General features: G+C 38.3%; 1 protein-coding gene across 8 annotated transcripts in view; it reads left to right on the top strand.

The window, feature by feature from the left end:
• The window catches only part of PPHLN1 (periphilin 1), a 145224-nt gene that overhangs the window by 2260 nt on the left and 126447 nt on the right, over nt 1-16517 (top strand). For 4 of the 8 annotated variants that reach the window (XM_043886731.1, XM_043886702.1, XM_043886675.1 and 1 more), the window contains exons 2-3: nt 8868-8910; nt 11915-12006. In XM_043886731.1, the coding sequence (XP_043742666.1) occupies nt 8910; nt 11915-12006 (93 nt within the window). In that variant the 5' untranslated portion in view covers nt 8868-8909. Of the gene's footprint in view, nt 1-8832; nt 8911-11914; nt 12007-16517 lie in introns of all 8 variants that reach the window. The other 4 variants (XM_043886729.1, XM_043886709.1, XM_043886692.1 and 1 more) reach the window with 2 other exon arrangements.

Raw genomic sequence — 16517 nt, 5'->3', positions numbered from 1 at the left:
ACTGGGCCTTGATGGATATTTGGAAATTGAGTGGGAGAACGAAAAGAAGTATTCCAGTTGGAGAAGTAAGTGTTCTGACTCTAGGGTAGTGTTCATTACTTTGTGACACGGTGAGGAGGAAGGCGTGGAGAGAACAGGGGGCTAGGTGAAATAACAGAAGGGGGCATGAAGGGTAGAGACGTTTGGATTTGTTACAGTTAATTAATAGACTATTAGGCTTCTTGTTCAGGGACACTTCAGCTATGAATTTTAGCATGGTTAATTGAGTGTCTGTCATAAGTGTGGAATGGAGGGTAAAAGACAGGAAGGAGGCTGACCAGTTAAGACTGTAACATTTGTCCATATGTGAAATGAGGTTTAGATTTGACAATATTATACTCAAGTCAAACATCTGATAATTTTGCCTATTAATTTCCGTTACTTGTTCACTTACAAGGAACAGTCAAGAAGCTACTACTTAGTATTTAATACTTAAAGAAGTTTTCTTAAAACAGTGAAAGTCAAGTGACATGTGGCACTAGTAGAGAATGCAGCACTTTAACAGTACTGAGTTATCGCGTTCATTATGACGCAAGCAGCGATCTTCTTTCCTCTAGCTTCTTCGCCTTCAATCCATCCTGCGTAGTTTCAGGTTAATCTTCTGGAATGACATTTTCCTCTCACTTTGTTTCTAGGTTTAAAAGCCTACAGGGAGCTCCTCGTCTAGTTTCTGGCTTTGTTGTGCCTTTTAATGCCTTTGGATTTGTTCTCTCTGCTCTTGCCTGTTTGCTCTGTGAAGCAGTGTGGTATGGTGGGAAAGGCTTTGCTTTTAAAGTCATACAGGCCTGAGTCTGATTCGAGGCTCCCTAAGCCTCTGAGATTTGAGCTTTTCAGAGCCTCTGTGTTTTTTTCTGGAATGGGAGGGATAATATCTACTTCAGGGGAGGAAATGAAAGCTTGTTAAGTACCTATGCAGGCTCATTTTTCTGCTCCTTTGCAAAGCGAATCTTCTGCCCTCATCATTTGTATCTTTCTTAGGCACATTTCCATTCTGTTTTCTCGGATTCTGCCACTTACTGTTGTTGTTCATCCACGTTTAAGTGATCTTATATTTGATTATATTTGAATTTTCTTGGCTCTTTATAATGGCCATTGCCTGTATTTATCTGTCTCTGAGCACTGAACAGTGATTAATTTCTGTGGATTCTTTATTTTGACCATTTTAGTTGACATCCAGTGTTTTTATTTTCCTCATACAGTTTATATTCTAAAATTTATTTTTGTTCTAGATGTCTGGAATTTTAAACATTTTCAAGTAGAAATAGTATTATGTAATTTTTAGGCTCAGGTTGACACTTAAAAACTTATTTTAATTTAGAATATCAGGAATATGTTTACCTTGCTTTAACGTAAATGGATCAGATCCTAAGGTGAAACAAGTTTAAGATTTAAAAAAAAGTCCCAGCCAATTATATACGGATTTTAGAGAATAAGATATAAGTATTTTTTGAAGCTCTCTAGATGATCCTCTTATGAAGACAGGGTTGAGAATCACTACTTTAGGTGCTGGAGCTAAAGGATTCTCATTGGTACCATTTGCTCAAAATGAGGTGGCATTAGTGTCATGAGATGTGTGATAAGACTCATAATCTAATAGTGCTCATTGGAAGTTTCCTGAATAACCAAAAGGTAAAAGCCAATAATTAGGTTCTCCAGAATAGCTCATGTAGTGGTTATATGAATAATATGTTTATTTGGCCTATATTTAATAAGTACCTCTTGCCTGGAAAATCCCATGGATAGAGGACCCTGGTAGGCTACAGTCAATGGGGTTGCAAAGAGTCGGACACGACTGAGCGACTTCACTTTCTCTTTATTCTGCTAAACAACAGAAGTAAGAGAGGTACACAGTCATTGCCTTTGCTGTGGTGTTTAGTTTGGGAGGGAGGAGAGGAAGGAAAGTAAATTGAATATTAGGTTATATAGTACTAATATAGCAGGGTGCTTTAGGAGGCCTGAAGAAGAAACTCTTCACTCTTTCTGGAGAATATAAGAAAATCTTACACTTTGGCTGAATCTTGAAGAAAGAGAGAAGAGAAAGAGAGTGAAGGCAGATAAGTTGAGGAAAGATATTCTAGGCAGGAGAAAGGCTTGCCATGATAGGGTGATGAGAAATAGTGCCATACTTGCAGAACAAAATGTAGTTTGATATGTCTGGAGGTTCAGGAGACTGCCTGGGAATTGGTAGGAGGTGAAGCTGGAGAGATAGGAGAAAAGTCAAAAATAAGCCATTTTCAAGTTTAGGTGGAGACTTCATTCTTAAGAAATGGGGAGTCACTGAGAGATTTTTAAACTAGTTGTCTTATGGGAACACTTTTGCTATAGTTGCTGGATGTAGGAGGTGACATCAGAAGCAAGGAGACCAGTGTTTTACTGTTGGGGGGTCCAATGACCAGACTAAAAGGATATGAACAAAGATACCGATAGCTGGGATAGGGAAGGACACGTGCCTTATATATTGAGGTGATAGAAATAATTGGCTTTAGTTAACTGAGATATGATAAGTTTTGGTTCTTGTGTGACTCAGGTTTCTGATTTGGGCGTTTGTTTATCCGATATGGTGTCACTGACCAAAATGGGGAAGACAGGAGATGAAGCAGGTTTCTGAGTAGTGTGAAGGCATCCTGAATTGGAGGTGCTGTGAGATATCCTCTTGAAAGGAAGTGGAGATGTGGGAATCATTTATCTAAAGAGGGCATGTTACCAGCATTAACAGATATTTTCCATGGATACTGAACACGTACATTGTATGGATTGTTCTAGGTGCTTAATAAATTAACAATATAGTTCTTATAACTCACATTCCTAGTAGTAAGGGACCAGTAATATGCATCAGAGTTATCTAGTATCTTAGATGATTAGTGCTATGAAAAAAAATAGCAAAAATAGGGGGATCTGGTAGAAAAGTGACATTAAGATGACTTTGGAAGTGACATTGAGGGTTAACCATGCAAATACCTGGAGAAAAGCATTCTGGGTGGGGAATCGCCAGTGCAAAGGCCTGAAATGTGACCTAATTGTTCACCGTGGTTTGCTATCAAATCAGTTATTGAATGAATATAAAGAGTGAATGCATTTGGGAAGGAGGGGAAAGCTATTTATCCTGAGTGTATTTAATACTGGAAGTTAACTAGAGCGGTCTTTCTCTAATGCCTTACCTGTGGAATCAAAGCATAAATAGTTTGACAGGAGGATATTACGCTCAGCATTCTTTATGGTCCAGCTCTCATATCCATACATGGCTACTGGAAAAACCATAGCTTTAACTGTACGGACCTTTGTCAATGAATTGATGTCTTTGCTTTTTAATACACTGTCTAGGTTTGTCATAGGTTTCCTTCCAAGGAGCAAACGTCTTCTAATTTCATGGCTGCAGTCACCATCTGCAGTGATCTTCAAATCCAGGAAAATAAATCTGCCACTGTTTCCATTGTTTGCCCATCTATTTGCCATGAAGTGATGGGAATGGATGCCATAATCTTCATTTTTTGAATGTTGAGTTTTAAGCCAACTTTTTCACTCTTCTCTTTCATTTTCATCAAGAGGCTCATTAGTTCCTCTTTGCTTTCTACCATCAGAGTGGTATCATCTACATATCTGAGGTTGTTAATTCTCCTGGCAATGTTGATTCCAGCTTGTGACTCATCCAGCCTGGCATTTCGCATGATGTACTTTGCATGAATTATGTTAAATAAGCTGGGTGACAGTACACAATCTTGGAATACTCTTTTCCCAGTTTTGAACCAATCAGTTATTCCATGTAAGGCTCTACTGTTGCTTCTGACCCACTTGTAGGTTTCTCAGGAGACAGGTAAGATGGTCAGGTATTCCCGTCTCTTTAAGAATTTTCCACAATTTGTGGAAAATTGTGGTCCACACAGTCAGAGGCTTTAGTATAGTCAGTGAAACAAAGGTAGATGTTTTTCTGGAATTCTCTTGCTTTTCCTATGATTCAGTGGATATAGGCAATTTGATCTCTGGTCCCTCTGCCTTTTCTAAACCCACCTTGTACATCTGGAAGTTCTTGGTACACATACTGTTAAAGCCTAGCTTGAAGGACTTCGACCATCACCATACTGGCATGGAAAATGAGAGCAGTCGTGCAGTAGTTTGAACACTTCGGGCTTGCCCTACTTTGAGATTGGAACGAAAACTGACCTTTTCCAGTCCTGTGGTCACTGCTGAGTTTTCCAAATTTGCTGACATATTGAGTGCAGCACTTTAACAGCATTATCATTTAGGATTTTAAATTGCTCTGCTGGGATTCCATCATCTCCACTAGCTTTGTTCATGGTAGTACTTCCTAGGGGCCCCTTGACTTCACACTCCAGGATGTCTGGCTCTAGGTCAGTGAGCACACCATCATGGTTATATGTTTCATTAAGATCTTTTTTGCATAGTTCTTCTGTGTATTCTTGCCACCTCTTAAGCTCTTCTGCCTCTGTTTAGATCCTTACCATTTCTGTTGTGTATCGTGCCCATCCTTACATGAAACAGTCCCTTGATATCTCCAATTTTCTTGAAGAGATCTCTAGTCTTTGCCATTCTCCTGTTTTCCTCTGTTTTTTTGCATTGTTCATTGAAGAAGTCCTCATCTCTCCTTAGTATTCTCTGGAACTATCAATTCAGTTGGGTATATCTTTCCCTTTCTCCCTGCTTTCGCTTCTTTTCTTTCCTCAGCTATTTTGTAAAGCCTCCTCAGACAACCACATTGCCTTCTTGCATTTCTTTTTCTTTGGGATGGTTTTGGTCACCGCCTCCTATACAGTGTTACGAACCTCTGTCCACGATTCTTCAGGCACTCTGTCTAGCTGATCTAATCCCTTGAATATATTCGTCACTTCCACTGTGTAATCATAAGGGATTTGATTTAGGTCATACCTGAATGGCCTTGTGGTTTTCCCTACTTTTTTCAATTTAAGCCTGAATTTTTGCAGTAAGGAGCTGATGATCAGAGCCACAGTCAGCTCCAGATCTTGTTTTTGCTGACTATATAGAGCTTCTCCATCTTCAGCTGCAAAGAATCTAATCAGTGTGATTTTGATATTGACCATTAGTGACACCCACGTGTAAAGTTGTCTCATGTTGTTGGAAAAGGGTGCTTGCTTGATCAGTGTGTCCTCTTGGAAAATTCTGGTAGCCTTTGCCCTGCTCTGTTTTGTATACAAGGTCAAATTTGCCTGTTACTCCAGGGATCTCTTGACTTCCTACTTTTGCATTCCATCCCCTATAATGAAAAGAACTAACATCTTTTTTTGGTGTTAGTTCTAGAAGGTCCTGTAGGTCTTCATAGAACTGTTCAACTTCAGCTTCTTCAGCATTACTATTTGGGGCATAAGCTTTGATTACTGTGATGTTGAATGGTTTGCCTTGGAAATGAACTGAACTCATTTGGTCATTTTTGAAATTGTACCGAAGTACTGCATTCCTGACTCTCTTGTGGACCATGAGGGCTACTCCATTTCTTCTAAAGGGATTCTTGCCCACAGTAGTAGATATAATGGTCATCTGAATTAAATTCACCCATTCCTGTCCATTTTAGTTCACTGATTCCACAGGATGTTGATGTTCACACTTGCCATTTCCTTGCTACCTCCTTCTTGACCACATCCAATTCACTTTGGCTCATGGACCCAACATTCCAAGTTCCCATGCAGTATTCTTCTTTACAGCATTGGACATTATTTTCACCACCAAACACATCCCAACTGAGCGTTGTTTCCACTTTGGCCCAGCAGCTTCGTTCTTTCTGGAGCTGTTGGTAATTGCCCTCTGCTCGTCTCTGTGTTGGACACCTTCCTTTCTGGGGGGACTCTTGTTCGGTGTCATATCTTTTTGCCTTTTTGTGCTGTTGATATGGTTCTTGCAACAAGATTACTGGAGTGATTTGCCATTCCCTCCTCCAGTGGGCCATGTTTTATCAGAACTCTTCACTTGACCCGTCCATCTTGGGTGGCCCTGCATGGCGTGGCTCATATCTTTGTTGAGTTACAGAAGCCCCTTCCCCATGACAAGGCTGTGATCCATGAAAGGGAGTATCGGTTATTAGCAAACTTCTGAAGCCTATATTCCCCACACTGAATTCTAATTCTTTTCTCTGCCTGATTGTGATGTAGAGGGTCCTTCCATTTTTCTGTTGTATTCTTCAGTTTTCATGGGGTGTTGGGTTGGAGGACTTTACTAGAGTACTTCTGATACTCCTCTGATGGGTGGAGGTTGGTGAAGTGACGACAGGTAAGTAAACATCATCACTTCAGTTTGCTGGGAGTCTGAGTGCCTTCCTTTAAATTTAGCTGATGAGCTTCAATTCCAGAATGGGTCCACAGGCTAAATCTGGGTAATGTCATAAACATGTGCCTCTGTTTTGAAGATTGCTGTGCTCATCACTTATTCTTAAATGCTTCAAAAATTACACGCAAACTCTTTGAATTCAAGGTGATAAGAGCATTCTTCCCTCATTGCCCTACACGACCTTCATCATATCCTCCTCCTCTGATACCTTTTCCCTTTCCTGTTTTTTTTTTCTTTCTTTTTTTTTTCCTTTCCTGTTTTTTAAAATCCAGCTTAAAGTCCATCTTCTTTACAGCCCATTGTTTTTTCCTTTCTTTTGCAGGTAATCATCAAACTATGGCTGCTGTTTTGTTTTACTAACAGTACATTGTTGCATACGGAGTTGTCTGTTTATGTTTCTGTGTTTCCCGCTTACATAGGTTTCTTAAGAGTGAGAGGGGTGTTTGCTACTAGTGGAAGCTAATTATTTGGCTACACCAGAGCGCTGTTTAATTTCACCACTGTTTTGTGCTCTACTATTTTATATACTTATTCTGAAAATACGTAGTAATTTAGATAATAAAGATTATATTTTGTTATTGCTGTTTTATGAAAGCAATAGGTATGGGAAGAGAATGTTTAAAAGCTAAATACCTGCATATTCACTAAAAATATTAATATTTTCGTGTATTCACTAGTAAGAAATAAGTTAAAAAAGTGAAATAATTGATTATAAGAGAATGCTTTATAGGCTAATGTTTGTATTTATTCACAGTGATAGAGACAATTAAATATGTATTTTTATTTGTAAAGGAAACTAATTTCCTTTTATAAAATTATTCCTATAATTACAGTAATTGAAATTTTAAATTAAGATCTTTAAAAAATTGTCAACTTTTTAAAGTAAAGAGAATTTATTTACCAGTTTTACTTGAAACTGTTTTATAGCTCCTAATAAGGTGAATATTGAGGCGACATTAGGTATGAAGTCAAATATGCAGCACTGTCATAGATTTCACTGTAGGAGTTGAAGTTTGGTGATAGTAGTGTAACATCCAGCTGTTTGGGGATGCTGTTTGTTTCTAGTAGAAATTAAGTTCAGAATACAGTTTGATGCCTTACAGGAGATATAGTCAGCAAATTCAGTTGAGAGTTTGATGCTGGATAAATTCATGTTAAATTTTTTTACAAAATTGTAATAAAATGAACACAAAAATTTCCTTTTTAGTCATTAGAGCATAGGATTCAGTGGTATCAGGTACATCACATTGTTGCACAACCATCACCACCACCCAGTGCTTTTCATCTCCCCAAACTGAAATAGCATGCCTATTAAACAGTAACTATCTATCTAATAAATTTGCTTTTATTTAAGTTTGTTTCCTGTCTCTGGATTTTAACTCCGTGATTCATTTCTTTACACTCAGCTCTTCCACAAAGGAATTTAATTGGTCTCTTGTCTCTTGATGATGTATATTCTAGATAGTACTATTTTGACTTTCTGTATGATTGTGTTTCTTAATTTTTGCTTTGTTCTAGCTGCTTTATTTCCAGTTGCTGGGCTTCATCAAAGTTAATTACTTTCACTTTGTTTGCTGCTTTTTTTCTTTAGCTTCTGTAACTTGTGGATTGATTAATTAAAGTAGCAATACTGTGAGGTAATTGCAATAAAATTTTTGTTTTTCGTCTTCCAAACTGCCAGGCAATAAAAGGGAACTAGATCAAGAGATCAAGAGTGACCTATAAATTTAAGACTATAAATACAGTCTTATTTCTTCACTTAGCTAGTGAGGCACTTCTCAAAATTTCTGTACAGAAATTAGGTGAGCCTAATCTTTCTAGTAGACCCACTCCTCTGTCCTTTGAATTTCATGCAAAGTGGTAGCTAGAGCTAGAGCCTTGAGTAGAGTTAGTTACTGTTTTTAAAAGTTAAGAATATTTGAGATATTTGCAAATTTCATCATAAGTCATACATGCCTTTTTCCTTCTTTTTTCATTTTTATGTAAGGTTGCTCAATGTACTTTGTATATTTTGAGGGAAAGTCATTAAAAGTTTTCCTTCAAACTTACACCTAATAAACTGAGTGTTCTTTGATGAGCTGATGATTATTGGTTTGATACTGGGATTACTTTTGAACATGGGACCATTTATTACCAATATAAAAATGTAGGGTTTTCCAGACTAAAAGGATGTCAGATTTTCTTTCAATATGTGAGATGCTTTAAAGCTAGTGTTCTGGGGGAAAATGGCCTTCAGCATCTAGTGCAGTCCTTTCAGAGAAAGGATAAGAGAGATACCTTGTCCACCCCTCAGTTGGCGAAATTAGGACTAGAAATCTTCTTGACAACAAAATTTTGTTGTTCTTATGAAACTTGAGTGGCCTCTGGTTTTCAAAATAATATATTCTATTTTCAAAGGTGTGTTTGAAGGGAGTTTTGCTTATTAAGGCACATAATTTTTTATTTTGAGAGCTTGTACAAATGAATAAAAGTTTAATTATATTTCTCTATTGGTATGTACAGACGCAAATCCTTACCGTATTCCCCCTCACCTACAGGAGATTGTTGACAACTTTAAATTTGATTCCCGAAAGGACTCAAGTAAGTAGAATAGTAATTATTCATACATTTTTGTTGGTGTGGGAAGCCAGTAGATTTCGGTAATTTAGTATTGCATCTTGTTAAGAAACTATATAGTATTTCTTTAGAGCTCTTGTAGTTTTTCTTTCTCATTAATTACAAAATCTTACTTTTCCTTATGTTCTCCTTTAGTTCATTAATTTATAGTTAGAATTTTTGCCATCACTTGACATATTTTATTTACTGAGTGATTTTCAGGACCTTTAAAAACAATGATCTGTTTTTATAATATTAAAGTGTGTAAAACCTGCAGTGAAAACATTTGCCCTCCTATACTTCAGCCGTCTCGTTTCCCCAGAGGCAGGCACGGTTATGTTCTCTTGCTTAGACTCCCAGGAGCACTCTGTGCACAAGCACGTGTGTATTCACATCCTGCTTTTTCACTTCCAAGGTGTCTGCATACTCTACATGTTAGTCTCCCCTTTGCTCTTTTTTACTTAACAGTGTATCTTGACAGTCTTTCTATGTTGTTATATATGATATTACTTTTCCTTGACATGGTTTGCATAGAATTACTTTATATGAATGTATAATATTTCATTTAATCTGTACCCTCCTGAGGGACATTTTAGGTGGCTTTCAGTCTTTGCCATGCACACGGACAAGTATATGTAGATGGGAATTGCCAAGTCAAAGCGTATGTGTATTTAACATTTTTAATAGATGCTGTCAAATTGTTTCCAGTCTGTTCCAAATTATATTTCATTAATGCATGAATGTTGCTTTCCTTACCCTGGGCTTCCCTGGTTGCTCAATTGGTAAGGAATCTGCCTGCAGTGCAAGAGACCCTGGTTTGATTCCTGGGTCCAAAAGATCTGCTGGAGAAGGGGATGGCTACCCCCTCCAGTATTCTTGGGTTTTCCGGGTGGCTCAGCTGGTAAAGAATCCACCTGCAATGCAAGAGACCTGGGTTTGATGCCCGGGAGAAGGGAATGGCTACCCATTCCAGTATTCTGACCTGGAGAATTCCATGGACCGTATAGAACTTGGCGTCACAAAGAGTTGGACACCACTGAGTGACTTTCACTTTCACTTTTCTTACTTTCATCAAAACAGTTTGATTTTGCAGAGCTTTGGGTACACCATTATAGTTTTAGTTTTCATCTTTATTTTGAAGAAAGGTGAGCATCTTTTCAAAAGATTAAGCAATTGCATTCCTTTTTTTTTGTGAACTGTCATATATCTGTTTTTCTTTAGGGTAGCGGGGTTTTTTTTTTTTTTTCCCCTGTGATTTGATTTCAGTTTGTTGCTGTTACTGTTTCTGTGTACTATTATCTTAAGTAGGATAAAACCTAGCTCATTGTTTAGATTGAAACTTTTTTACTGAAACCTGGATTCAGTAAAGGTAGGAGAGAAGAAGTAATGTTGACAGTTCCTTTTAAGCTTCCATCAATTCTTCCACCTGAAAGACTGTTTACTTTGAAATAACATTGTTAATAATTATATTGTTAATGATTATTGAGTTGGAATTCAGGTTAATTTATGCATAATAGTAAAAGCTAATTTATAACTTAAGATTTCCCCTGGCACTTTGGTTAGTTAATTTTATTTGGTCTATTTGTATTAGAACACATTATATATATATATATATTTTTTTTACAGAGAGAATTAAGGTTGATTGTACTATGGTAGTGTTAAAAAATATTGCCCTCATCTTCCAGACTTTATTTTTCCCTTAGCTTAAACTAACCTAAAATATTACAGTCCTGTGCTGCCAAAACGGGATGTCCATTCTTTTTTCTCCTCCTTAGTATTTCATCATAAAGAACCACCAGAAATCTCTTGATGTATGTCTTTGAAATATTTTTCTTCTTCACGGATCTGTGGACTGTGCATGTGGACTTGTTGCCTTGTTTTCTGTGTACTAAAAGACCTGAACTTGGTACCTGTCCCATTTTGCTTCTTGCTCAAGATCATCTGTCTACTCATCAGGATGGTTCACAGATCTATACTGATCCATGAGTACTTTACCCTCTTCCAGTTCTATCCTGTTAAATATTTGTCATCTACTCTGGGGCTACCTGCCTGTTTTTGTAGATAGAATGTTTTGGGAGCGTGGCCACACCCATACATTGATATATGTTGCCTGTGACTGCTTTCATGTTATAAAATAGCAGAATTGAGCAGCTGTAGCAGAGACCTGTGACCTGCAGTGCCAGAAGTATTTGTCTGGTCCTTTACAAAGACATTTGCCAGCTACTCAACCGTGGCGTCAGCGTTTTATGTAAATAACTTACATCTTGTTCACAGATGCTTTTTCATCAGGACTCTGTATCACGCTGCATTAGCTCTCTACCCAGAATGTGTCAGCTCTCTGTCAAAGTAGGAGTCTCTCTTTGCCTCCCACATGTGAAGAATGCTGGCAGAACTTTTAATTTCAAATTTTACAAAGGTGCCTTGGCATTAAAATGAGATTATAGAATTGAAAAAAAAAATCAAGAGCGGTTTCTTTCAGGGTTTGTTGAGTATGTTTTCACAGGATTGTTTACTTAGTGTTTTTTCCAGGTGAAACCACTTCTTTGGATGTACAGAGACAGTAAGCTTTTAAGGATGTATCAAAGATGAAGCTGCTGTTGTACACATCATTCAGCTTTGCTGATAAGTCTCTGATACTACTCATTAAAATGAATCTTTTCTAATTTTCACTCTATGAGAATGGAAAACTGGTGGTAGTATGAATCTTCCCATAGTTAATGGGAATATGGTCTTTGAAGCTTTTCATAGCCTTGGAAATTGAAGAAAGGTGGGACTTTTTATTACATTTTTTTTAAAGAAAATTTCAAAATTATTTTTGAAGAATTGTTTTAATTATTCTTTTTTCCTTTTGATCACTTAAATTTATTCCTCCTTAAATGTCTCTAGAAAATATTTGTATCAGAATGTAATAACTTACCGTTTCCTTTTCTTACTTACTTCCTAGTAACCTAAAACCCATTATTCTCTGGTTTCTTTTTTTATTCTTTAGTGGCTTACAGAGGAGATGAAATGTGGTCTGAGGGACGATATGACTATGAAAGACTTCCAAGAGAAAGAGTACCTCCTCGAAGTCACCCCAGTGTAAGTTGTTCTTACATTAGAATAATTCAAAACCTGGTGTCCAAGTGAATTTTCTGTCAAAACTAGTTTTAATAGGGATAGATCAAGCTTTTAAAAGTCAAAAGTTTGAAAATAAAAGATAACATTTTGTTTATGTAGAAAATCTATAGTTTATATTTCTTATTTAAATTTCTAAAAGGGAGGGTTTGTATTGAATGTAATTTGTGAAGAAAATTCAAGGTTTGATAAAACTCAGACCATCTGTTAACAAAGAAGTATTTAAGCAAGGGGCAGCTCGGGCAGGTAGGCAGTTTCTGGTATGCTGTTCTGCTGCTTTTCTCTTTGTTTCTCTGGGAGTTAGTAATTTGAGCCAGTCCTTTTCTTTGCTCAAGGAGCTTGCTGTTTTGCTTTTTATTCCCAGCACTGTGTTTATAACCTGGCACATAGTAGGCACTGATGTTTATTGAATGGGTGTATGTTCTCTCTCTCTGTCTCTCAAAATCCTCTGTAGAGATCCAAGGGAGGATCTGGAGAAGGTCAAGAAGCTGTCAAACTTTTGCTTAGGGCGATTGGGCTCATGGTGATGGTATATGAGTATATTATGGATTCATTGTACAGCATCAGAAGGCACAAATATTTGTTTATATGTTAGTTGTTTTTTACTTCTGTAAGTAAATCCTCTAACCCTCTTAGATGGGTGATAATCACCTTCATGATTGTCATTTCTGCTAGGTTACAGCTTACGTTGGGGTTGGTCTCAAGTGATTTAAGGTGGAAAAAACGAAGAGGCCTACCATATTTCAGAAGGGGCAGATTTAATTATTACCAAATGTCATTTTTTCCAGGTTGATTTATAGACTTGATGTTTCTAATAAATATCTCAATTTAAAAATATTTTCAGCTTGATAGGATTATTTTTTAGTTTACCTAGAACAAACAAGTGATAAAGAAAATGTAGGACTAATGCAGCAATGAGAAAAGGTACGGATTATTTTTTTTAAAACAATTTTTTTTTAGGTCCCTTACTCTTGTATGGCTATATCCTATTAGAAATTTGGGATACTTAAAAGGATTTTCTGTGTGGTTATGCCATTAACAGAATATATATCATTGGGTTTGTTTTACTTTGTTTTTTTTCTTTTCTAGTTAGGTTTTTTTTCATGTAACACATTTGTTGTTGTTGTTTAGCCACTGAGTCATGTGCGACTCTTTGTGACCCTATGGACTATAGCCCACCAGGCTTCTTAGTCTGTGGGATTTGCCAGGCAGAAATACTGGAGTCTCTACTGCTGAGCCACTATGAAAGTTTCTGTAACACATTTGCATGGCTTCAGATTATAAAATAAGGTATATTTAGAGAGAAGATGACTTCCTTTAAATGATAATTTATTGTGATTATCTATTTAGCTAGTGCCTGCTTACTGTAAGTGAGGTATAAACTTCCTAATCTTCAAAACAATTTTGAGTGTTGAATAGTATAACATTTATAGAGCTTAGTAGAGCCTTAAAATGTAGACAGAAATTTATATGTGGCAATACAGTTTCAGATAACAATGGGAAATACTCATGATAAAATCATGGAGAAAGTTACAACATAAAACCTTTATGACACTATTCTGCACTGTGTGTACATGCTACGAATATGATAATGTAGAACATACTGCAGTGGGAGTTGGCTTAAAGAGCTGTTAAAATTGAAAGCCAGGAGACCTGCCCAGAGACTATTGCTAAGCAAAGAAGCTGGTTTAAATAAGATGGGGAGGAGTGAATTTTAAGATAGGAATCAGTTTATCAGTGTCATAACTCAAATATGTCAGCAAATCTGGAAGACCCAGCAGTGGCCACAGGACTGGAAAAGGTCAATCTTCATTTCAGTTCCCAAGAAGGGCAGTACTAAAGAATGTTCAAACCATCAGACAGCTGCACTCATCTCCCATGCTAGTAAGTTCATCATTAATATCTTGCATGCTAGGCTTCAGTGTTACACAAACCACGAACTTCCAGACGTCCAAGTTGTGTTTAGAAAAGTCAGAGGTAAGTGAAAGTGAAAGTCGCTCAGTCGTGTCCTGCTCTTTGCGACCCCATGGACTATACAGTCCATGGAGTTCTCCAGGCCAAAATACTGGAGTGGGTAGCTTTTCCCTTCTCCAGGGGATCTTCCCAACCCAGGGATCTAAACCAGGTTTCTCGCATTGCAAGCGGATTCCTTCCCAGCTGAGCCACAAAGGAAAAGGCAGAGGAACCAGAGATCGAATTGCCAACTTATTTGCTGGATCATGGAGAAAGCAAGGGAATTCAAGAAAAACATCTGCCTCTGCTTCATTGACTACACTAAAGCCTTTGACTTGTGGATCATAACAAATTGTAGAAAGCTCTTAAGGAGATGGAAATACCGGATGATCTTAGCTGTCTGCTGAGAAACCTGCACCCGAGTCAAGAAGCGACATTTAGCTGCCTGGTATGGAACAACTGAGGTTTAGGGTTTAGAAAGGAGCACAGCAGGGCTGTCTGTTGTCACCATGTTTGTTTAACCTGTATGCCGAAAAACAAACAAACAAACAAACAAAAAACCTGTATGCCCAGCGCATCAGGAGAAATGTCGGGCTGGATGAGTCACAAGCTGAAATCAAGATAGGCAGGAGAAATATCAACAACCTCAGATGTGCAGATGATACCCCTCTACTGGCAGAAAGCAAAGAGGAACTAAAGAACCTCCTGGTGAAGGTAAAGGAGGGGAGTGAGAAAGTTGGCTTAAAACCAAATTTAAAAAAAACTAAGATCATGGCATCCAGACCCATTGCTTCATGGCAAATAGAAGGGGAAAAGGTGGAAGCAGTGACACATTTCCTCTTCCTGGGCTCTAAAATCACTGCGGATGGTGACTGCAGCCATGAAATCAGACGACAATTGCTTCTTGGCAGGAAAGCTATGACAAACCTAGACAGTATGTTGAAAAGCAGAGCCATCATTTTGCCGACAAAGGTTCATATAGTCAAGTCTATAGCCTTCCCAGTGGTCTTGTACGGTTGTGAGAGCTGGATCATAAAGAAGGCAGAACACCAAAAAATTGATGCCTTTGAACTGTGGTGCTGGAGAAGATTCCTAAAAGTCCTTTGGACATCATGGAGATCAAAGCAGTCAATTTTAAAGGAAATCAACCCTGAATACTCATTGGAAGGACTGATGCTGAAGCTCCAGTATTTTGGTCACCTGATGTGAACAGATGACTCTTTGGAAAAGTCCCTGTTGCTGGGAAAGATTGAGGGCAAAAGGAGAAGAGGGCATCAGAGGATGAGATGGCTGGATGGACATGAACTTGGGCGAACTCTGGGAGATGGTGTGGGACAGGGAGGCCTGGCGTGCTGCGGCTTTGGGGTTGCAGGGAGTCAGACATGGTGACTGAACAACAACAAAAGACCAATGGGTAGAACCCTCTAATCTCATTGTCTGTGTGAGAATGAATTTGAGAAAGTTCATATCTCAAGGCCTTTATTTTTATCTGAAGTAAGAGGTGGCAAGATCATCTGTTGAAAGCAGAGGAGGTAGAGGGAGACTTGAGGCCAGGTTATAGGGATCTCCTGACCAGAGATGTTTAAAAACACTGTTGCTGAAGGTCTATAAGCTTAAATTTTGTAGGGGCACCAATTTGGGAGTAGCGAAAGCAAGTTGTATTGATTTAAGATTGCAAGATGAGTGATGGACCCAGGGAGGTAAGAATTATTGAGGTAATGTGTTATGTGGAATGGACTGATTAGGAAAGGGAATAAGGCTGTGAGACAGACAGTGAATTGAAAGCAGTGAGAGGTTGAAGGACAGGAAAGTCTCTGTGAGGCTGAAGACGAGGTATGGCGGAAAGATAAGTAGTCAATATCTTGGAATGTAGAGTTTCCAAAATGGAGCAGTTCTGGGTACTGAAATTCAGTGTATGTGGTAGGAATGAGGGTGGGTGAAGGTTATTGGAGTTGAGATTAACAGAACTTTGAGGTTGGATTTTGGATCAGTGATATAAATTAGGGCTCTCAGTCCTCACTGTACATTAGATTCACCTAGAGGACTCTTAAATACCAGTGAATGGGTCCTCCCTAGCTAATGAAGTCATGATCTTTGTGGCTAGAATCTGGATGTCAGTGTTGTTTAAAAGTTCATCAGGTAATTCCTATTTGCAGAGTTAAAGTCAGATTGTGACTGAGCACTGAAGTCACTGATGATGACAGTTGAGTTCAAGATGTCAGGTGAGGGAAAGGGAAAGTGAAAGTCGCTCAGGCGTGTCCAACTCTTTGTGACCCCATGGACTATACAGTCCATGGAATTCTCCAGGCCAGAATACTGGAGCGGGTAGCCTTTGCCTTCTCCAGGGGATCTTCCCAACCCAGGGATCGAACCCTGATCTCCCACATTGCAGGCAGATTCTTTACCAGCTGAGCCACAAGGGAAGCCCAAGAATACTGAAGTGGGTAGTCTATCCCTTCTCCAACGGATCTTCCCGACCCAGGAATCAAACTGGGGTTTCCTGCGTTGCAGGAGAGGGAAGT

Source organism: Cervus elaphus, chromosome 3 (assembly GCF_910594005.1).
Source record: "Cervus elaphus chromosome 3, mCerEla1.1, whole genome shotgun sequence".
Lineage (NCBI taxonomy): Eukaryota > Metazoa > Chordata > Mammalia > Artiodactyla > Cervidae > Cervus > Cervus elaphus.
Note: the sequence above shows the minus strand (reverse complement) of the source record. Positions and strands in the feature narration are given on the sequence as shown.